We start from the raw sequence: 22,387 nt of genomic DNA on the forward strand, positions 1-22,387 counted from the left end.
GGGCGGGGCCCGACGCGCGAGGCTCGCAGCGGCGGGCTGGGGGCGCCCTGGGCTGCCATAAAGTGAATGGGCGCCAGCGGGGGGTGGCAGTCCGCGGCGAGGCTTACTCTCTCCCAGCGAGTCCGGGAGCGCCGGAGCGGAGCGGCGGCCCGGGCGCAGGGGGGCGGCCCCCACCCCGGCCGGGTGCCCGGCCTCTGGCCCCTGCTTGCCCTCCAGACTGCGGCCGCCGCCGCCGCTGCCGGGAGTCTGCCTGCTGCGGGACTCACTGTGAGTGCTTGACCATGCGGGGGACAGGGGCTCACGGGGCCGAGGGGCCATGGCCGGACTTCGGGATCCCTAAAACGGGACCTAGGGCTGCTGAACTGGAGAACGGTTCCTGGGGAACGGGTCGAGACAGGGAGGGCGAACTGCAGACCTGGGGCCAGGACTTAGAAAAAGGGAAACTTAGCGCCAGGACTTGGGGGACAGAGAAGGCGAAGACTCGAGGGATCCGAAGAGAAGTCGGAGACATGAGGTCAGGACAGGGGCTTCTTGAAGCAGGGAGTCGAGTCGGGAAACCATTACCAGAAAGCGCCCTGGAATCCGGGGGCGCGGGGCCGACAGCCAAGGAGCCAAAGGGGTTGGCGAGGCCCTGGCCAGCGGGGGCAGCTGGCGGCGGGCGCCCAGCAAGGCGGCAGTTGGCAATGCCCAACACCCCTCGGCTGGGTCTCAGACTCCAGGGACCGGGAGCAGGGGTGCGTTAGTCGCACAAGCTTCTCTCTTCCCAGCTGCTTTGCAGTTGGGATAGGAACGGTGTTGTGAGAACCCGACAGCGACCGGGTCAGATGGCCGCTGTGTGGGCTGCAAGGCCGAGGCTGGGTAGTCCGAGTGACCAGGCGGCGGGTCTGGTGTGTCTGCTTGGGGTGTCAGGGCCCTGATGGGTCCCGACCTGGGGCAGCCACGGAATTGGACGGAATGTTCGCGGCGCGCGGGGCTCAGGGCTGACAGAATGTCCGGCGCAGCGAGGTTGGTCTCTCCGGAGCAGGCGCTGTGTCGGGCAGTGGTGGACAGAATGTCCCTGGCCGAGTGGCATGTCCATTTACCCCGCAGCGCCTGCCCAGCTGCTGCGTGTACGGTGGTGTTTGCTGTGGTGGGTTGCCTGGAATCGCAGCTCACACTTTTCAAACTTGTCTCTGCTCCTAGGGGCTGCGGGACAGGGAGCAGGGAGTGAGAGTAAAGGCTGAAGCCTGGCCTTGGGTTGGAGTGGCCCGGGAGACATTCCCTCTCTAACCCAGACTAGATGTGATCTGAGCATCACCCCGGACTTCCAGAATCCAAATTTGTGGAGAGAGAGCCAATGGTGGGACTGCTCGTGGGAACCAAGACCAGGAAAGGAAGGAATGAACCACAAAGGGCAATGGGAGGGCAAAGAAGAGCCTAGCACAAGCCCCTGACAGCTTTAGTTCCCTCACAAACTCAGAGTCAACCCCTAATTCCAATACAGCTGACCAGGCACCCCCCAGACTCTGCCTGGGTTTCAGCAGGCTAAAGTCTCCTTCCCCACAGTGGGCAGAAGCCCAGGCCCAAAGAGAAAACTGCAGCCCTTTAGCAAAGCAAACCCTGTGGTCTTGTTTCCCTTTTTGCTTCCTCAGTCCCACCAATCCCCACACCACTCTGGTGGCTGAGAGGAGGTAGGAAGGAGACACAGAATCCAGACGCTGGGATCCAACATGGGACTTTATTGCTCTCCATCTCTGGTTGGGAAGGATGTCTCAGCCCTACCCAACTACCCTGTTTGCTTTTCCTACAGCTGGGAGAGGGCCCTGATTTCTTTGGACCCGTACAATGACTGCCCATCCTGACTCCAACTCTTTAACCAGAGCCCAGTTAAGCTGAAGGGAACAGAGTAGAGAGAACTCTCCCAGTCTATGTAAGTAAGCAAAACAGCCCATTTGGTGACTGAGTTTCATGGGGACAAGTGCAGGGTAATATGTCTAGCAATGAGTAATCTAAACAAGTGGGTTTCAACCTTTCTCACCCTCCAACCATGAATGACATATAATACGTCCTCCCCACACTCCCACCTCCACTCCTTAATTTTAAATTCACTTATCACCAGCTAGGACATTGTTTTCCAAACTCTTTTGTCCCTCTCCCATTTTTGATAAATATAGAGTCATATCCCAGTTACCCCCATCACATTCTGATACCCTTTTCAAGGGGCTTGTGCTCCCATTGCCTTTGAAAACCACTGAAATTATGGGTGAAATGAAAGGCCGAGTCAGGAAAGGAATAGGGAAGGCATTACCTGAAGACTGTAGCCCTAAGTTCTACTTTTGCCAAAAAGGCCAAAAAGCAATGGCATTATAATAAAGATGACTAGAAACAAAAGGCAGACCTCCTGCCCCTGCATAAAGCCATATAGCTGAGTGCATGCCTGGTCACTGGCTCTTAGGGAGAATGTCATGGACCCAGCAAAGGGTCAGAGAATGGTGGCAGAAGGGGGAGCCAGGGTCTGCTGGAGAGAGCAAACTTGAAGGTTTAGGCCTCTGGAAAGTGAGATAGGATGGAAATTCACAAAATAAGGAAAGGCCTAGATAAGCAGATTTGTTTGCTCCCCAAATCCTGAAACCAGAGATGAGGGGGCCTCTTAGAACTGGAATGACGCAAGCACAGGATGAATAGGAAAATGTTCCTTGGCACACAGTGGGCAGCAAACTTCCAGAGCTCTTTTCCAGAGAGGTGGTAGAGGCAGGAAGTAGAAAAGGAATCCTTAAGGGCTTGGAAGGATCAATGCATGTCAGAGCTACAAATGGTTGCTGGAGTGGAGGGGGCGAGGAGTGGAAAGAGCTCAGTCCCTGGTCTTAGGAGAACTGGATTAGAATCTCTTCAATCTGTGTAACCGTGGACAAATTTGTCTTCTTAGAGGTGAAATAGGGATGGTCATTCCTGCCATTCAAAGTGGTTTTAAGAGTTAAATGATATATTTGAAAGCCCTTTGCAAATGGAGAAGCACTACAGAAATAAGAAACATTATTGTTATGATTATGCCCAAACTGTAGGTCCCCTGTAAGCACAGAATCTTCGTTTGGAAGGGTGGCATCTCAAGCCTTAGATTAGCCTGCTAGCATCCGTGATCCAGTCATGGGAAGATTCTCAATGACAGATGAGACACCCTATCCTAGGCTTCAGATGCCAGCCACTATCCCTCCCCAAGAAGAGTTCTAGGGAGCTCCCCAAATGCTTAGCTCCTCTACCAGACCAAATATCCTGATCTGATCCCTGCCTGCCTCCTGCTCAAGGATGTGAATATGGACCCAGAACCCAGGTCCAGGAAGGGAGGGCCGAGGAGGCAAGCTGGAGCTGAGTTGGGGATGAGCACAAGAGAAAGACACCACCCAAATCTTTTCTTCTCCATTCACCCTAAATGATGCTTCCTAGAGTGTGAGGGAGGGAGATGGCAGCTAACCTGAAGGGTCCACTAGGTCCTGAGCTTTGGGACTATCTAGAGTGTCTATCTAGAGTGTCTAGTCCCTGGTCACTGACAGGGACCCATGATAAGAGTGATAGGGAAATAAAAGAAAAGGCAGTGGGGTGAGAAAGCTGCTTTCAGAACTCTCTCCACTCCTCTTCCTTCCCTGGGGCCTTCTTTTCACCTCTCATAGTTACCCCTTTCTTATCTCTCCCCTACCCAATCCATTCTGCTCACCACTGCCAAATAAAGATCCCAAAGACACTGCTTTTATGTCACTCCTTCGCCTGCAAGCCTCCAGTGACTCCCACTGCTGGGAGCAATGCTTCTCAGAGGGGGTGAGGTGGGAGAGGGCAGTATAGGAGTGGGAGTGGCATGACACTGCAGGCTAAACCAAGCCCATCTTCCTGGTGTGGTGATGTCACCTGAAGATGTCTCTTGGAGATTTGGAGAGAAACCATTATTTTTTATATTAAAACAAACATAAGTATGGAATGGAATGCAAAATTTGCTTCAATTTTTAATATAAGGCTGAAGATCTCAAAGAAATTTCATACTGGCGGCCGCTGTTTCAGGTTGTGCCCCTAGTGTCCTGTACTATCTTCTCTCTTACTTAGTCTCAGGGGTGTTTTGGTGGAAAAGCTGGAGATGCTCTAGCCTACACTGTTATCAAGCCTGGACCCCCACCTCTTGCCCCTCATTGGACACCCTCTCAGCCTGACCATTTTTCTCTGATGATCTCCCATTGCCCACACTGAGACCCTGGCCAAGCTAGGCTCCCTGCTACCCTCTGAACCTACTGCTCTGTTATTTAGAAGCCTCTGCCTCCCTAATTTCCAGATCAGCCAGGTGCTACATTCTCTGAGCCCCAAAACTTGATACCACCTTACATGGGCTACCGTCTTTCTGATCTTCCACGATCTGAGAATCAGGCCCATGCAGACCACCATTCCATCCTGTGCTCTGTTTGCCTCCCTAGACTGTAGGCTCCTAGAAGTTAGGGTCTGTGCCTTACCATTCTTGGGTATCTGTCTTAGCACCTAATGCTTGTTGAAGGAAAGAAGAAGAGAAGGGGGGAAAGGGTGTGGAGGCCCATTTCTCTGATCCCTGATTTACCCCTTGATAAATTAAGCGCATCAAATCATTGTTGCCTCTACCTGAGTCTTAGGGTTTCCTCTTGGGGCTGTGAGCCTTGTCTGCAGCTGTCTTTATTTGCCCTCATTTGCTCACTGCAGCTCAGCAGACCAGACAGTGTGGGTGCTCGGCATCCCTAATAAACATGAGGCTGTGTGCACTTAAGGGCCTCACTTTAGTTTTAGGTTTATAGGACGGTTCCGTCCTAGTTTAGGGCACTGGTTTACACCTGTTCGCCAACTTGCTGCTTGCTGAGCTGAGCCACAGCATCACAACTCCATCCCCTCTTATCTTCTTTTTCATTCAGCCCATGCAAGAAAAGGTTTTCTCCCATTTCAGTTCCAGGGTGTGCCTCCTGCCTTGGGTATTATTATTGCAACTACTTGGGGGCTCTTTGGCTGTGACCCTGGTCTACCCCTTTGGCTTCAGGACAAAAGTGGGTGCACATGGCTGTTGCCTTCTTGCCATGAGTTGTGTCCCTTGGAAACCATGGCCTCCCCACTATGGCCTCTCTGGTCTGTGACAGTCTCTGCTCTCCACCTTAATTATCTTGGATATTTTGTTCTTGCTGCAGTCCATGACAGCCTCCTGGAATTCCATGCTGTACTTCAGAGTCAGAGGTCACCTGCAGGCCCTCTATTCTCCCTAGGGCTGGGATTGCCACCCTGACACCAGTGGGGCCTGGGCCATGCACCCCCTGCAGGGTGTGTCGGAAAGGCTAGGGTGGGGTCCCCCAAGTCCTCCCCAAGAGCTGGACTCAGCACCACTGTTATCTCAACTCTCTTTGGCCCCTCCTGGTATTTCCTACCAGCATCAACCAAACCTGTGGCTTCCAGACCTACTGCCTGTCCCTGTCCACTGAGTGAGGCGAAGTCCCTGGCCGCAGTCCCAACTCCCCAGCTTCCCGACCTCCAGCAGTTTGGGGGAGCTTAATCCTCAGCCAGCCTGTCTCCAGCTCAGACAACAGCTTGGCGCCCCCAGCCTCTGCCTGACTAGCCCACCGGACACGAGTCTGCTAGAGGCCTCTGCCCCCACCCGCTCTCTCTGTTGCCTGCCTGGTATTAGTGTTCCTGCTTTTTCAGCTCCACAGACAGGGCCCTTCTCAGCCACATCCCCTCTTTCTGCTATGACTAACCCAGCCAAGAGCCTGAAGCCTTCATTCTTTCCTCTACCACCAGTCCCTGGTGCCCAAAGTGGCTCCCAGCTTGGGCTACTCTGCCCATTTGGCTATTTCCTTATTGACTGGACCCTCCTTTATGTTTAGGACAGAGTGCTCACAACACACACTTGCATCCCTCTCTAAAATGCAGCATGCTTTCCTTTATTCAGAGCAACTTTTCACTGGGAGACACAAGATCTAGGGAGGTGAACCACTCAAGCAATGGCAGAGACAAGAATGAGATCTTATTTACCACTCTATCCTGAGTGCCTTACTCAACGCCCAGCTCACAGAAGGTGCCAAACAAACATCAGTTCAATGAATGAGGGGGAAAACAACAACAACAATAACAACTTGTATAGAGTTTGACCCCTACCCATTTTTAAAAATAACTTTATTTATTATTTATTTATGGCTGCGTTGGTTCTTCGTTGCGGCGCGCGGGCTTCTCATTGCGGTGGCTTGTCTTGTTGCGGAGCACGGGCTCGAGGCGCACAGGCTTCAGTAGTTGTGGCACGTGGCTTCAGTAGTTGTGGCACACGGGCTTAGTTGCTCCCCGGCACGTGGGATCTTCCCGGACCAGGGCTCGAACCCGTGTCCCCTGCATTGGCAGGTGGATTCTTAACCACTGCGCCACCAGGGAAGCCCCTACCCATTTTTAAATGTTATGTTTTATTTTAACCTTGTAACAGTACTGAAGGTAGATAGGGAAGGGATTATAATCTCACTTTTACAGATGAAAAAATATGCCTAGATAGGTAATTTGCCAAGGAAACACAGCTAGTAAGTTGGGGAGCCAGGACGTGAACCCAGATCTTTTGACTCCAAACCTAGTTTCTTTGGGGTATACCAGATTACTTTCCCAGAAGGAGCCTCGTCAGTTTCTGCCCCCCACCGCTACCCCATCCTCTTTTTCCAGCATTCTCATACCTTCTCCCCACTCAGCCAAACAGGCTCTCTCCAGCAGCCACTGAGTGTAGACCACTCCCTCCCGTGGCTCCTTTGGCTTCCTCCTCCCCCACAGAGTCCTTAGTTCCTGGGACTGAGAGCTGAGGTTCAAAGGGGCCAGGAAGGGGAAGGGGGAGGATAATGGCTAGCTCCAAAACAGCCGAGGCAGCTGTCCCTGTCACAGAGAGAGGAGACTGTGTGACGGTGTGTCTGTCTGCCTGAATGTGGGAGCGCATGTGTGGGAGAGTGTGTGTTTGTATGCCTCTAGCTCCAAGTCCTAGTGCTTATTTTGTCTGAGTGGGGGCCCGTGTGTGTCTGCATGTGTGTCTGTCTGTCTCTGGGAACACACAGCCTGAACTCTGCTTTCTCAGCCTCGTCTTTTATTCTGGCCCTTATCTCTCCTCACCCTGCCTCCCTCTGCTGAAATAAAGGGTGAAACCAAGACACAGGTATGGAATGCTGGGGGAACAGGAGTTTGGAAAATGGGAAGTCTGGAGGCAAAGCAGACTGGAAGGATGAACGGCAATGGTGGGATTCAGCGTTCCCTACAGGGAAACCCAACTGTCCCTCTTTTCCCAGTTCTGCCTTGCTCCTGTGGGCTTCTGGAGGGGTCAGGGGCATGGTTTGCAATTTTGAGGGCATCTTAGGTATGAAGAGGAGACTTCAGAGTACCCCTTTTTCCAGCTCTCAGTTCTAAGCCTCCCCAGCTACTTGGGAAGAGCTACTAGTCAAGGCTGCTCCAGGTCCCTCCCAATGGCCTCTCTCTTCTATTGGAGCATCATTGGGCAAGCCCTAAGCCTCTGACTCCTGTCTTCAGATCTGGAAGGGGAGGGAAGCAGAGCAGCCCCACCCCTGGCCTGACTTCTCGCCTTCCTTCCCGGGGTTCCATTCAGCCCTGCTTCTCCAACCCTAGGAGAGGGTCCAAGGTCTAGTCCTCTCTGCCTGTGGAAAGAACAGGGACTGTTTCTCAACCTCCTGCCTTGACCTCTGTCCCATCCCCAATCTAGCTTGAGAGGTGGAGAGGTGGGGGGACAGCTGTCATCTCTGAGCTGCTTGAAGGGGGCATTACCATGTGCAAATACAGGCCGCTGCCCATCTGCGCCTCCCTGAGAAAGGCTCCTAATAAATTCAGAGCAGCCAAGTGACACACGTCTCAATCTAGGCTAATCCTCCACATTAATGCCACCTTGCACAGCCTGAATTAAGTCCCTGTTAATGGGGAGGCAGATGGACCCCTCCTACCCAGCTTTTCATCCCTGTTTCTCTGTCCCCAGCCTCCTTTGGTTCTCCTCTGACCAAGAGGCATCTGGAGTCTTGAGCCCCACTAGTGCCCCTTTCCCTTCCCCCCACCAGAGGGGGCCTGGGAGAGCCAGAAGGAAACGGGACTCTGCAGGGGAGACTTGGAGGGGGACCCAGGCAGGCTCCTGGGCAATGTCAGGTAAGGTTTGGCATAGGGAGTAAGGGTAGGAAGGGGGTTTTAAGAAGCCCACATCCACAGCCTGGGGTGGGCCAGCAAGAAGCCGCGCGTGACAGTGGTGACTCGTAGGATGCAGTGTGTGTCTGGGCAGGTATAGAAGCAGAGAGTGATTTTCAAACTTGTTTTTGATCCTGGAAGACTTTCTTCAAATGAAATCTCTCCAGAAAGCATAAACAAAACAGACAAAAGCAGGGCTGCCCTAGTTGAAGTAGACCCGAGTAAGATCAGGCTAGATTTCTATCCCTGAGGTTAGCCCTAAGTTCCAGTCCCTGAGGGGGTTTGTGAGGAGGGCCCCAAAGAACACAGTCTGAAAAAGCAAACAAAGAAAAGCATAGTTTAGGAATCTCCCAGACCTGGTTCAGATCCCAGCTCCACTGCTTACAAGCTCTTTAACCTTAATCATTACTTCAAGTCTCAGTGTCCTCACCTGAAAAAGGGTGATCATACCTAATATTGATGCATTCTTGTGAGGGGAGAGATAATGAGGTGAAGACACATAGTAAGTACTCATAAATGATAGCAGTCATTCTCCTTATGGGAGACATATTAGGCCTGGTTCAAAATCAAATCTGTCCCACTGGAGAGTGAATAACACAGGTTCAGACTGCGTCTCAGGTGTGACTGGCTGAGAGGCATGTTTGAGTTTAAGGGGATATTGGGCACTCGTGTGAGAGGGAATTTAATTTTTGAGTATGTGGTGTATGGTATGCGGTGTGCAACAGTGTGGTTTTCATTAATTCAATAAATATCTGTTGAACACCAACAGTGCACCAGGCAGGGTTCTAGGTGCCCAACACTGAAGAAATCAAAGTCTAGTGTGTATAACTGTATAAAATCTCTTGAGTATACACCTCTCCCCCCCTTAGGCTACTGTTTCCCCATTCTATCCTAGGGCACCCTACACAGGGGTAGCTCTATGTCGGTGGCAGAGAACTAGTGGGGAAACACTACTGGGAACCGGATAACCCGGAGATTTTCTTCCCATTAACCAGGTCTGTGTCTTCGCTTCCCTCCAGAGTGCTCCCCACATGGAGTTCGGCCTGCTCAGCGAGGCAGAGGCCCGGAGCCCCGCCCTCTCGCTGTCAGATGCGGGCACCCCCCACCCCCCAATCCCGGAACACGGCTGCAAGGGCCAAGAGCACAGCGGTGAGCGCGCCCCCTTCTGGGGGTGGGGGAAATAACAGCTCCATCCCTAACGAGGGTGGGACCCGGGAGTGCAAGCCCAGGTGGGAGTGAGGGGCCCCGCCGAGGAAGTCCCCGAACCCGGGAATCCGCACAGGCAAGGACGCGCTGTGACGACCCCACCCCGGCCCCCAGACTCGGAGAAGGCCTCGGTTTCGCTGCCCGGCGGCTCCCCCGAAGACAGCTCGCTGAAGAAGAAGCAGAGGCGGCAGCGCACGCACTTCACCAGCCAGCAGCTGCAGGAGCTGGAGGCGACCTTCCAGAGGAACCGCTACCCCGACATGAGTACGCGGGAAGAGATCGCCGTGTGGACCAACCTCACCGAGGCCCGCGTGCGGGTACGCCGCCCCCCACCCCCAGAGCCGCCACCCTCACTCCATCCCGGGCCTCCCTCTCGCGGGCCGCTCAGCAAGTAGCTTCGGAACCAGCATCCTGTAGTTCTGCCCTGCCTGCCCCATCCTCGGACCCAACAACCGACGTCCCCCGGCCCCGGCCCCTGCCCGCACGGCCTTCTTTCCACCAGCCTCCAATCTCTGCTCTTCCTGCACCCTTTCACTCCAGACGGCGCGCTCCTTCTCCCCTGGCACTGTCTCTGGTTCTCCTCTTCACCTCTCCTAGACCCGATCCTGCTGCCCACCCCCGCAGCCCTGTCGCCCCCGACTCAGTTCTGCGGCAGACTGCTTCTTTCTCAGCCCGCTGACTCCGTGAGCTCTTCCCTCACCCCGACCGGCTGCTCCATCACCCCATTCCCGTTTCTGCGGTGGTTATGCTCCACCACCTCCTCTCGCTTATGCTCCGCCCGGCCCCGGACCCCGCTTGGTCCCCTGTCTGGGCGACCCACCCACCAGCCGCCTGCGGGGGCCGGGCCCTGACAGCCTTTCTCCCACGCCCACAGGTGTGGTTCAAGAACCGGCGCGCCAAGTGGCGAAAGCGCGAGCGCAGCCAGCAGGCGGAGCTGTGCAAGGGCGGCTTCGCGGCGCCGCTCGGGGGGCTGGTGCCGCCCTACGAGGAGGTGTACCCCGGCTACTCGTACGGCAATTGGCCACCCAAGGCGCTGGGCCCGCCGCTCGCCGCCAAGACCTTCCCGTTCGCCTTCAACTCGGTCAACGTGGGGCCTCTGGCTTCGCAGCCAGTCTTCTCGCCACCCAGCTCCATCGCCGCCTCCATGGTCCCCTCGGCCGCGACTGCCCCGGGCACTGTGCCAGGGCCCGGGGCCCTGCAGGGCCTAGGTGGGGGGCCCCCCGGGCTGGCTCCGGCCGCAGTGTCCTCCGGGGCAGTATCCTGCCCTTACGCCTCGGCCGCAGCAGCCGCAGCAGCAGCCGCCTCCTCCCCCTACGTATATCGGGACCCGTGTAACTCGAGTCTGGCCAGCCTGAGGCTCAAGGCCAAACAGCACGCCACTTTCAGCTACCCCGCCGTGCCCGGGCCGCCCCCGGCCGCCAACCTCAGTCCGTGCCAGTACGCAGTGGAACGGCCTGTGTGAATGGCCCCGCCCGCCGATCATCCCTGAGGGCGGGGGCGATAATTTACAGCCTCTACGGACTGGGGTCGTCTTGCCTGGCTTGCCCCCGCCCCGGGGTCTGAGAGGGGTGCTGGGGCAGTCGGGGTTGGGGAGGCGGCCGGCTCAGGAGAGAGCCTTCCCCCTCCCAGGCCTGAGGAGTGGACTGGGCCCTTAGTCCGCGCCCCTGGAACTGAGGCCAGGAACAGGGACCAGTTCCCCGGGGGGCCAACTCACCCTTGGTCCACCCCGCCTTCTCCAGACTCCCCTTCCCCGGTTTTCAAAGATAAATGAAATAAACGTGCGCGGACTGTCAAAGGCCTGATAATTCAGAGTTGCGGTTGAGCCTTCTCCCCTCATCCTTCCCCATGTCTAAAGGAGAGCTGGGTGTACAGGAAAGAGATAGGGGTCCAGGCTTCTAGGGCTTCAATCCTCCCTAGGCCCCCATCACCAAGATGGGGAAGCCTGGGGATTCCTGGAGCTGAGCGGCGCACGCATGCGTGCGTGCGTGTATGGCTTGGACAAAGCTGGTACTGCAGCGCCACCTCGTGGTCTCATGGAGGATAACTGGAAGGTCTGATCTCGAATGCTTACTTGAAGGTGTCAATTCTGCAGCTTAGGAAGCCTATGACTTTAGAAAAAGTTACTCCACCTTTCTGCACCTGTTTCTCACTGTTCCTATGAGGGGCTTGGGCCTCTAACAGCAATAAACTTCTGGTCTGTAACAGACATTTATTAAGTGCCTACCAGGCCTAGTATTCTTATTGAGTGTCTGTGTGACTCTCATCCTTCCACACACCCTCTTAAGCTTCTCACCCACTGCCAGCAGCCCTCCTCCATCACAGCAGTCCCCTTCTTCCTCCAAATCCCCAAACCCCCAAAACCTTGTTGAAATCTTTAATTTAAAAAATAGAGCAAGAAGAAGAAAGATTTCTGGAAATATAGATCACTCAGCCCTGGGGAGCCTCCTCAGTCCCATTCCATCCCAGGGACTGTTTGGCCTTCACATTAAAAACAGAAACATCAAAGTACTAGATCACACCCCCACCCCAGGGGTGACACTTCTTGACTGTCATAACCTCCTGCCACCTTGGGGTACACATCCCGTAGGGAAACCATGCAGAAAAGGCATCCTAATTATTCTCCCAAACCTAAGCTCAGCCCCTAAATGCCCTGGGGAGGAGAGAGCTCGGGGCTCCTTCTTTTCTCCAACCCTTCACTGGCTCTTGGTCTTGGCCTTGACCTTGGTAATTACATAGTTTTGGTGGAAGAACTGGACAAAGAGGAGGAAATAGGTTGTATACAAGATGAAGGACCAGAAGAGGTGTTCCTTTGTGGTATGGCATCCCTGTTCCTGTCTCCAGATGTAAGTCAGGATACCGACAGTGGCTCCCATAAACATCTGCAGGATCTGCAGGCTGGTGATGAGCATGGGAAACCACCTGGGGGGCTTTACTTTGGCAGCCTTCAGAGTATAGTAGGTGTACATGATGGCATGTACACCGTAGTTCATGGTCATGAACCAGCCACCTGCAGCCACCTTGTTCTTGTATCCAAAGTTTGTGTACACTAGCACTGTGCTGTGGTGGTACCAGTGCACAAAGATGAGCGGCCGCTTACACAGGATGATGAAGGCCATGTCTCCTGGGAGATGGGGAGTCATAGCTGGCATACCACCCAGTGTTGGGACCACCCTCCGCACTGGACGTGGGGGCATATGGGTAATTGTCAGGGCAGGGAGAGGGGTCTTTGTGGCAGAGAATCTAAGGAGGGGCTTGGGTGAGAAGTGTTGTTAGGACCCAGGGGTGGGGAAGGGACTTTCCATGTGATGGGTAAGGGGGGTGCCCTGAGGAGGGGTGCAGCTGACTGGACACCAGAGAGACAAAGCCTTGCCACTCACCAAGTTCAATGATCTTGCTGAGGACAAAGAAGCAGGATCAGAATTTGATTATGGGATTATCAGTGAAGATGAAGAAGCATACAGTTTTCTTTAGGCTCCCCCTAAGTAGCACAGTCCCCATATAGTCCCATGTCCTCACTGCCCCAAGGATACTGAAATGGGACAGAGGAAAAGGGTATAAGGGTCATTCCCAGGCATCAATCCATGCTTCACCTGGTCAACTTCCACCACTTCCCCACCCTCCACAGGGGATGGGTCACAGCTTCTGAGATCCTGTGGCCAACCTGGTAGAGCCAACCAGTAATCTAGAAGACATGAAGGCTAGGGAAGGACCAGGGAGTGCTGGAGGTTGGGACTGAAAGTTGAGTTAGGGAATAGGGCTCATGGGATGGGAGGAGATGGGTGGCAGGATGGGGGGTGATCAAAGGAGTTTGGGGGGGCAGAATATGGGAAGAAGGGGCTGGGGAAGTTATTGGAAGGTCTTGGGAGAGGGTATTAGATGCAGAGAGTATTAGAGGCTGGGGAAACTGTTGGAAGTACCAAGACTCCAGGAGCACAAGAGGACTCATGAGAGAGAGCAGAGACGGCCAGTTTGGGGACTGGAGAAGGAAAACAGGGGAATATGGGAGGAGGGTGGAACCTGAGGAGAGAAGTTAGAGCTGAGAGAATGGGATAGGGAGAGAGTTAGGGGGCAACTTGGGGAGTTGATACAATTGAGGCTTCTAGAAAGTTTTTAGGGATAGAATGTGGGTCTAGGGTCTATAAGATGGGGGGGGGGTGTCTTACCTGAAGATTGCAAGGCAGAAGGACCAAAGGATGAGAGGTCCCTGCAGGTTGAAGCCCTTCCGTGCCTTCATGTAGTTCTGTCCCACAAAGATGAGCAGCAGGTAGATCAGAGCTATGGTGAATGAGGTTGCCCTGGCAGGCAGAAGGGAGAGGGGACGGGCTTATGGGTAGGTGCTGGTTAGAGGAATGCCCACTCATATCTCCAGGTGAGTGCTCTGGGTTGGAGTCCTACTTCTACCACTTACTAGCTGTGTGACATTGGAAAAACTACTTAGTTTTCTGAGCATTAGTATTCCCCTTATTTTGTAAGAGGGGAATACCACTCCTCTCCTGACAGTGTTAATATATATAAAGTACCTAGCACAGGGCAGGGGCTATGTCCAAGGTTTCTGTGATTACTGTTCTCTCAATGGGGTTGGGAGTGGGTGACAGCTGCTGACCCATGCCTAGAAGCAACCCAGGACTGTGGTGTAAGAAGAATGTGGCAACAGCTTCTGCCTGGTTGGGTCATGGCAAATTGGCTGGAGCACAAAGTCAACCCACAAACACCTCTGAGGAGCTCTAGGGCAAAGCCCGAGGAAATTTTGGAAGAGTATCTAGATTTTGTCTCCTTCTCCACAGCAGGGATGATGGAGCATTTGAGGAACAAGATGATAACTGTGAAGGGTAGGCTGTCCCCGGGTACCAGCACTATGCACGCATACGCACACATGCGACCACAAAGGATGGAGAGTCATTTATAAGGTGGGTGGGAGTAGGAGTTCAGATCAACTCCATTCTTCAGAGACCAGTTCTCACTACACTCTTTCCTCTTGGTTTCTGTCTCCTCCCACATTCCTCACCCCATCCTCTTATTTCTGCCTTCCTTTCTTCCAGACCTAACCTCTTTGAGGTGCCACACTACCTGCACCTTGGACAACGGGTACATGAAGCCAGTACTGGGGAGCCCGATACCTTTGCTCTTTAGCAAAATCACTGTGGGTATTCTGTGTATCGCCCTCCCCCTCCTCCACCAATCCCCCCAAATAGCAGTCATCAGAGTTGGGCCCCTGACAGGGTTCTTCCCCTTCTCCAGGTCTCACCAGTACTCCTCCAAAACGGGCCTTATGTCCTGGAACAGCTCGAAGTTGTAGGGCTGGAACATCTGCTCTACTTCATCTGAGACATTCATGGCTGTGACCATTTCGTTCTGCAGATGCTGAGGTCGGGAGCTTAGGGAGCTGGACGAGAGTTAGGGGACCGAGGATGGAGCGAACCTTGGGGCAGGACTGACCAGACCCAGAACCCAAGAAACTACGCGGCAAGCCGAAGAGCGTCATATCCAGGCACGTGCGCTGCAGTCCAGCCGGCTTCCACGACCGCCGCCACTGCGATATATAACGCGGAATTGCCAAGCGGCAGGCCTCGGAGGCTCGCGGCCCCCTCCCTGCGCCCGGCCACTATCCAATCTCGACTAAGATACGCCCCTGTCCCACCCCTGGGCTGCAGCCCGCTCTCTGATTGGTCATTCAATGGATGAGGCTCCCCCAGAAGCCTCGCACTACAGTTGGCCTTCGCCACGCCCACCTTCCCATCTTTTTCTCCCCCCCCCACCCCCCACCCCCGCCGACACTTCCACTCCCACCTGCTTGGCTTAGCCATTGTGGCCTTGCTAGTTACCAAGACAGGCCAGGCTTCACCTGGCACTGCCGACTATAACTTTGGCCTCAGTTTGCTTTAATCCTGACCTACCTGGCAGTGAGCAGAGAATGGAGGTGTCCTCAGTCTCTGGTGCCAGACATAGGGGTGTCAGTTTCCCACCTCCCCAAGACGCTGGGAAAACCAGGCCTGGGATGAGGCTGGGTCAGGCTGGGGAAGGAGCAGCAAAGAGCCCCTCCCGTAGTCCCACCTGCCTCCCTCAGGTCTGTAGTCGTGGGTGGGAGGGAGATGAATTATAATGAGTTTTATTGTGGAGGTAGTTGATGTTTGTTGAGGCTGTTGTGGTTTCTTTACAGTTTCCTGAATTCCTGAACTGCTCCAGCCTGACACCCAGTAATAACCCTGGGGAGGGAATGGGGTCACCCTCTGGGCTTCTAGGATTATTGTCTTCAGGTTTCCTGGAGACCTCCTGGGATTTATAGAAGAGGAGATGCAGTGCATCTCCCAGTGTCCTGCGGTTCTCCCCTAGTCTGTGCTTATCTAATCAAATCTACTTTTTCCTTGCCTGTATACTCAGCCCCAAGCAAATAAATATTTTAAAACTTTTAAGGCCTTACTTATTTCTCTCCTAGTCTTTATGAAAGTGAGGGGGAAATACAAGGCTTGAAGGCAGTTTGAGATAAGATGGAGATTTGCAAAACAAATGCTAAGATAATTAAATATAAAATATTTAAAACCATGAAGCATCTATAAATGGCTATGTGCAGTAAAGCCCACAGGCTCTGTAGCCAGAGGACCCAGGTAGGAATTTCAGCTCCACTTCTCAGCTACTGTCTGAGCTGAGGGTGGAGCGAGAAGTCCTGCCCATGCTATCCAAATGACTCTCAAGTGCATCCCTTTGTCTCTGTTCCTCATCATTTCTCACCTGGTTACTACAGCCACTACCTTAGTCACAATAACTGGTTGCACCACCGCCTTCTCTAATATAGCGCTTTCTATTGCATTAGAATCGAAAAAGAATACCCAAACCTGGCTGATCATAGCATTCCTGAGCCCCAACCCCAGAGCCTCTGACCCAGTATGTGGTCTTGGACCATACTTTGAAAACCACCACTTTCTGTCCTCTCAGCCAAAAGAGGGTTCTCAAACGTAAATTGGATCAAGCTGCTTTCCTGCTTAAAAACTTACTGGCTCTCGATTGCTTCACACATAGCCTGACACTCAGAAGGTGATCAGCACATGTTTGATGGATCAATGAACAAATGAAAGAATGAACATTGCAAGAATAATACCACCTAGGGACTTCCCTGGCAATCCAGTGGTTAAGACTCCATGCTCGTAATGCAAGGGGCACAGGTTTGATCCCTGGCTGGGGAACTAAGATCCTGCATGCTGCACAGTACAGCCAAAAAAATTAAATTAAAAAAATTAAAAACATAGGTGTGGCCACCTGTTGGGATCTTTACTAATTGAAAAAAGAAAAACAAAACAAAACAGCTTAAAAAAAAATAATTCCACCTAGGTGTTACAAGACCGGGATTCAAATATCAGCTCTACCATTAGTCATGCGATTTTAGGCAAATTACCTAACCTCTCTGAGACTCAGATTCTTCAATAAAATGTAGACAGTCATACTTGCCTGCCTACCTCACAAGGTTGGGGTCAGTATACAAGTCAGATAATATCAATGAAAGGACATTATGGACTAGACACATGGAAATGTCAGGGTGAATCATTTGGGGAGGTTTACAAATGCATGAGTATGTATACACAGTCCTGGGTTTCTCTCAAATAAAGATATTTTACATTGCTTTTCCCTGTGAAGTTGAATGGTGAGGCTTGAGGGAGGGGTGTGTGTAAGAAGGGAAGAAGAAGAAAAACCTCCAGAAATTATTTCCTAGGGGAAATCTTCCCTGACATTTGGACTTGGTCTGCTACCCCTGTTATATATAAATTGCTCTCATAGCATGGCATTTCTTTCGTTCAATGAGAGTTTATAATGATGATTTCTTGATTAATACTTGTTTCCCCTACTAGTCCTTGAGCTCCATAAATGCAAGGAATATGGCTACCTCTCATTAGCTACCAGAAAGGTCTTTCTAAAACATACATTGGATCATGTCATTCTTCTTTAAGAACAAAAAAATCTTCAGGACAAAGTCAGATTCCTGAGGTTAGCCCTGACTCTTCCTTTCTAGCCAATGTCCCACCATCCTTCAGCCCAAGCGTTCCACATTTTAGCTATAATGGAAGAGTTGCAACCCCATAACACAGCACCATATTTTCAGACTTTTCAGCTCCTTTACCTCTCTCCATATTGTTCCCTCTCCGCACACATCATTTTCTCACCTGGACAAATCTTATTGTTCCACCCTAGCTCTGAAGTCACTTACCCTGCAAAAGCCTAATCTTTTTCAGACAGGGTCAACCCTTCTCTTCTTTGTCTTCCACCCACAGGACTTTGCCCAAACAGCCTGCCAGGATTGTGCTTCTACCGAGGGAGTACAGTTAACCATATATTTCCTATACTATCCTGGCTCCCACACCCTATCTCAAAGGGTCGTTTTTGTTAGGTCACTCCCCCTCTGAGGAATGCACACAGCTCTTGGCACAGAGTGGGCAACTCAAAATATGTCTGTTGCTTTGAATTGAGTAGGCACCTAAGAGGAAAAACAAACAATAAACACGTGTATTTAAAAAAAGACTCAACCTCTTTAGTAATTAGGGAAATGCAAATTAAAGACTGTAAGCATAGTATGGTTCCAATTAACAGCCATTAAACCGAGTAAAAATTAAATACCCAGCGCTGGTCCAAGCTTTGGGTAACAGATACATTCACACCTGGCTAGTGGCGAGGTAAACTGCCATAATCCTTCTAGAGGCACACTTAGGTAACACTTAGCAAGAGCCAACTAGTTTGCTTTGACCCAGTCTCTCACCTAGGAATTTAAAACCTGGTGAAATAGAACAAAAGAAAAAAATATCTATGTGTACTAAAATACTTACGTCATTGGGACTTAAAAGAGCTGCAAACAATCCACTAATGAATGCTTAAATTATTAAATACTACATTACATACTAAGATTACAAAACAGCTTGCAGCTACCAGAACATGGAGAAACGTGAAACCATGTTTGGAAAATAACGTGAAAGAAAAACAATATTTAAAACTGTATCTAGCTCGTCCTCCTGCCGCTGCTCTTGGGCCGGGCGGCGCGTGGGGGAGGAGGGTGAAGAGGCCTGGGAGAGGCTGCAGGCTCCTGGGGTTCTGGCACTCCCCAGCGGCCCGGGGCCCATGGCAGCTCAGCGGCCGCGCACCGGGAGGCGAATGCCCGGGGCTCGGTCCCCGGAGAGCCGCCGTTCCTACCCACCAAGGTGATCCCCATCCCTGCCGGAGTATTTACAGTGGGCACCAATGATCCTCAGATAAAGTAGGATGGGGAAGCACTTGCTAGGAGAGTTGCTATTGATGTCTTTTACATGGATGCCTATGAAGTCAGTAATGCTGAATTTGAGAATTTGTGAACTCAACTGGCTATCTGACAGAGGCTGAGAAGTTTGGTGACTCCTTTGTCTTTGAAGAAATGTCGAGTGAGCAAGTGAAGTCTGATATCCAGCAGGCAGCTGCAGCTGCTCCCTAGTGGTTACCTGTTAAAGGCACTAACTGGAGACACCCAGAAGGGCCCAACTCTAGTGCTCTACACGGGGCAGATCATCACGTCTCCTACTGCACATGGATGGGGAAGCGGTTGCCCATGGAAGCTGAGTGAGAATACAGCTGTCGACGAGGCCTGCAAAATAGACTTTTCCCCTGAGGCAACAAACTGCAGCCGAAAAGCCAACATTATACCAGTTTTTGGCAGGGTGAGTTTCCTGTGACCAACACCGGAGCGGACGGCTTTCCGAGGAACCGCGCCTGTTGACGCCTTTCCTCCCAATGGTTATGGCTTATGCAATATAGTAGGAACGCCTGAGAGTGGACTTCAGACTGGTGGACCGTTCACCATTCTGTTGAAGAAACGATTAACCCAAAAGGCTTTTTCCCCTTCTGGGAAAGACCGGTTGAAGAAAGGTGGATCCTACGTGCGCCATAAATCCTACTGCCTATAGGTGTCGCTGTGCTGCTCGAAGCCAGAACACACCCAACAGCTCCGCTCGGAATCCGAGATTCCGCTGTGCAGCCGACCGCCTGCCCACCACCGGCTAAGAGCCAAGAAGAGCCTTCCCGAATCCGAGAAGTCGTGTGTAACCTGCACACGGATGCCATCAGAAGGCTGAACAATCTCGTGTGAAGAATTCCCGCCCCGAGGTGGGTTACATGCCTGCCCGATGGCCAAAGGAACGCCATTGCCAGACCAAATCGCTGACTTGCATCAGCATGTGTGATTTATCGTGTGGTGTATTTCATGTTTTACCTTTGAGAGGCTTTAAAAGAGGAAGGAAGTGGAGGGCACCCTGAGCTAGGCTTCAGGAGGCCTGCCTTCTTCCCCTGCGGTTAGACCCCAGAGTCCCACACTTGACCTTCCTGGGCCTCAGTGACCTCATCTGTCCAGTGAGGGGATACACAACATGATTTCTGAGGCTCTCTCCCACTCACAGATTCTCTGAATATATCAGATTCTGTTGTGATTTCATAGTGAGAATTTATGACTGATTATTTTTTACCTATTTTTTTCCATGTGTGAACCTTGGGTGATACTAACCATGTACAATAACTGTTCTCTTATGTATTATTTTCAGAAAAGGATGGGGGTGGTGGTGGTGATGAGTCTTTATATTCATACTGCATTTCTTTTTGTCAAGGAAATCAGTGTCTTTTTTTTTTTTTTTTTTGAAATCAGTGTCTTTTACATTGTTATGATGATTCCCACTTGGGTCAGTTATGGTATGCTCAAGTTCAGCAATCTGCACACACAGGAATGTCTGCGGGGTGACTCTACTGTGCTTTATCCTTTAACATTAAATGCCTGTGGTTCAGGGGGGCAGTTACAAGCCCCATTTCCCCCGTCCCCAAAGCCTTTGGTGAATGTGAAACGTGTGCTACACGGAGAAACCTGTTTAATTCCAGATGTAGGAGAAAAGTAACAAGAACCTTGAATTAACTGTTTTCAAGGTACCCAATGTTTTGTAATAGGGAAGCAGGAAATCTTATTGGCTGTGGAGTATCAGATGCTTTGGATCATGCACTATGTCAAACTGGTATCTGCTAAATAAGAAAAAAAAATTTAAAAAAAGAACTATCTATCCTATTACTTCAGTTATCTAAAAATGATGATGTCCTTAAAGATTGAAGTCAAAAAGAAACACTAAAATATGAAATCATTTGATGGGATGGGTGAGATTATAGGAAAGAATTAGAAGCATTTAAGGTTTTTTTTCATGATACTTTAAAATTGATCTCATAACATTTTTTAATGCTATGCACCCAGGGAATTATGCTTTTAATATAGGAAATGATCAGATATAATGTTAAGTAAAAAAAATGTAGGATATAGAATGTATGTGTAATATGGTCTCAAATTTGTAGAAGAAATGTAGATGGAAAGAATATTTGCAAACTTTTTGTAGAGAAAAAATATGGAAGAAAACTATGTTGAGAACCAGTATTGGAAGGAAACACACCAAAATGCTAATAGAGTTTGTCTGAATAGTGAAATAATGGGTGATTTTTATATTATTTTTATAATCAGTAAATGTTCAAAACTAAAATGAATGTATTGAAATTCCTTGGATTTCAGTCTTTGCCATGTGTTCTGTCACTAATTGGCTTCTCTGCTTCTACCTTCCCTACCCTAAGGTCCTGCATGTCCCTATCAAATTCGTCTCCTTTCCCCAGTAGTTTTACTGACTTGGTTTGGCTTCTAGATTTCTGCTGTGCCTTTACTGCTGCTTCTTCTCATACTTCCCACCTCTTTAATGATGTTGTTTCTTTCTTTCTTTTTTAAAAAATATTTATTTATTTATTTGGCTGTGCTGGGTCTTAGTTGCAGCATGCAGGTTCTTCGTTGCGGTATGCGGGATCTTTTAGTTGTGGCATGCGGAATCTTTTAGTGGCGGTATGCAAGATCTAGGTCCCTGACCAGGGATCAAACCCATGCCCCCTGCATTGGGAGCACGGAGTCTTAACCACTAGACCACCAGGGAAGTCCCAATGCTGTTGTTTCTTAAAGTCCTGTCCCATCTCTTTCTCACTCTATACTCTCCTTCCTGGCTATTTAATTCCCTCGTAGGGCTTTACCTGTTACTTCTATTTGGATGACCCCACATTACTTACCTTCTATATTGACCTGTCTTCTCTATTCTTGCTCACATTTGCAGCTGCCCATTGGACTTCTCCACTTGGTGACTTGAGTTACAGACAGCTCACACTCAGGTGTAGAAACCCAGCTCATCTTTTTCCCAGACCTGCCTGTTCATTTTGCTGACTTATTTCCATTAAAATCACCACCGGGCTCTAGGTTCCTAGGCAGGATTGGCTACATAATTTGCAGGGCTCGGTGCAAAATAAAAATGTCAAGCCCCTTGTTCAAAAATTATTAAGAATGTCAAGATGGCGGCAGCAGAACCTCAACCAAATGCAGGGCGCTTCTAAGTGCGGGGCCCGGTGTGGCTGCACAGGTTGCACACCTAGGCTTAAATCTAGGGGTCATCTTAGACTCTTCTCTCTCCTTTATTTTTAATTTTTTTATCATTTAAAATTTATTTATTTTTTTAATAGAGCAGGTTATTACTTATCTATTTTATACATACTAGCATATATATGTCAATCCCAATCTCCCAATTCATCTCACCACCCCCCCACCCCCACCCCCAACCACTTTCCCCCCTTGGTGTCCATACGTTTGTTCTCTACATCTGTGTCTCTATTTCTGCCCTGCAAACCGGTTCATCTGTACCATTTTTCTAGGTTCCACATATATGCATTAATATATGATATTCGTTTTTCTCTTTCTGACTTACTTCACTCTGTATGACAGTCTCTAGACCCATCCACGTCTCTACGAATGACCCGATTTCATTCCTTTTTATGGCTGAGTAACATTGCATTGTTTATATGTATCACATCTTCCTTATCCATTCATCTGTCAATGGGCATTTAGGTTGCTTCTGTGACCTGGATATTGTAAATAGTGCTGCAATGAACTTTGGGATGCATGTGTCTTTTTTTTTTTAACATCTTTATTGGAGTATAATTGCTTTACAATGGTGTGTTA

At 50.8% G+C, this 22,387-nt stretch overlaps 2 protein-coding genes and 1 pseudogene across 7 annotated transcripts in view; 2 read left to right on the top strand and 1 right to left on the bottom strand.

Moving 5' to 3' along the window:
• Positions 1-25: 25 nt before the first annotated feature.
• Positions 26-11,167, top strand: PITX3 (paired like homeodomain 3). Of its 5 annotated transcripts, XM_082425312.1 has the most exons (6): positions 131-267; positions 1,790-1,909; positions 7,967-8,130; positions 9,186-9,315; positions 9,487-9,689; positions 10,247-11,167. In XM_082425312.1, the coding sequence occupies exons 4-6, from the start codon at positions 9,198-9,200 to the stop codon at positions 10,832-10,834; spliced, it is 909 nt and encodes a 302-aa protein (XP_082281438.1). In that variant the 5' UTR covers positions 131-267; positions 1,790-1,909; positions 7,967-8,130; positions 9,186-9,197; the 3' UTR covers positions 10,835-11,167. The 5 variants fall into 5 exon arrangements, with proteins under 5 accessions (XP_082281436.1, XP_082281437.1, XP_082281438.1 ...); XM_082425314.1 differs by lacking the exon at positions 7,967-8,130; XM_082425313.1 differs by lacking the exon at positions 1,790-1,909 and having other exon boundaries at positions 168-267.
• A 122-nt stretch (positions 11,168-11,289) lies between these two features.
• The window catches only part of ELOVL3 (ELOVL fatty acid elongase 3), a 31,608-nt gene continuing 20,510 nt past the window's right edge, over positions 11,290-22,387 (bottom strand). Inside the window, 5 exon segments of the mRNA XM_082425424.1 lie at positions 11,290-12,493; positions 12,750-12,786; positions 12,790-12,901; positions 13,536-13,667; positions 14,618-14,755. Of these exon segments, the coding sequence (XP_082281550.1) occupies positions 12,066-12,493; positions 12,750-12,786; positions 12,790-12,901; positions 13,536-13,667; positions 14,618-14,718 (810 nt within the window). The 5' untranslated portion in view covers positions 14,719-14,755 and the 3' untranslated portion in view covers positions 11,290-12,065.
• Positions 18,286-19,986, top strand: LOC309642264 (formylglycine-generating enzyme pseudogene; annotated as a pseudogene). The gene is made up of 2 exons: positions 18,286-18,295; positions 18,430-19,986. The product of its transcript is annotated as a formylglycine-generating enzyme pseudogene (transcript).

This window comes from Balaenoptera physalus (genome assembly GCF_965194825.1).
Source record: "Balaenoptera physalus genome assembly, chromosome: 14".
Taxonomy (NCBI): Eukaryota; Metazoa; Chordata; class Mammalia; order Artiodactyla; family Balaenopteridae; genus Balaenoptera; species Balaenoptera physalus.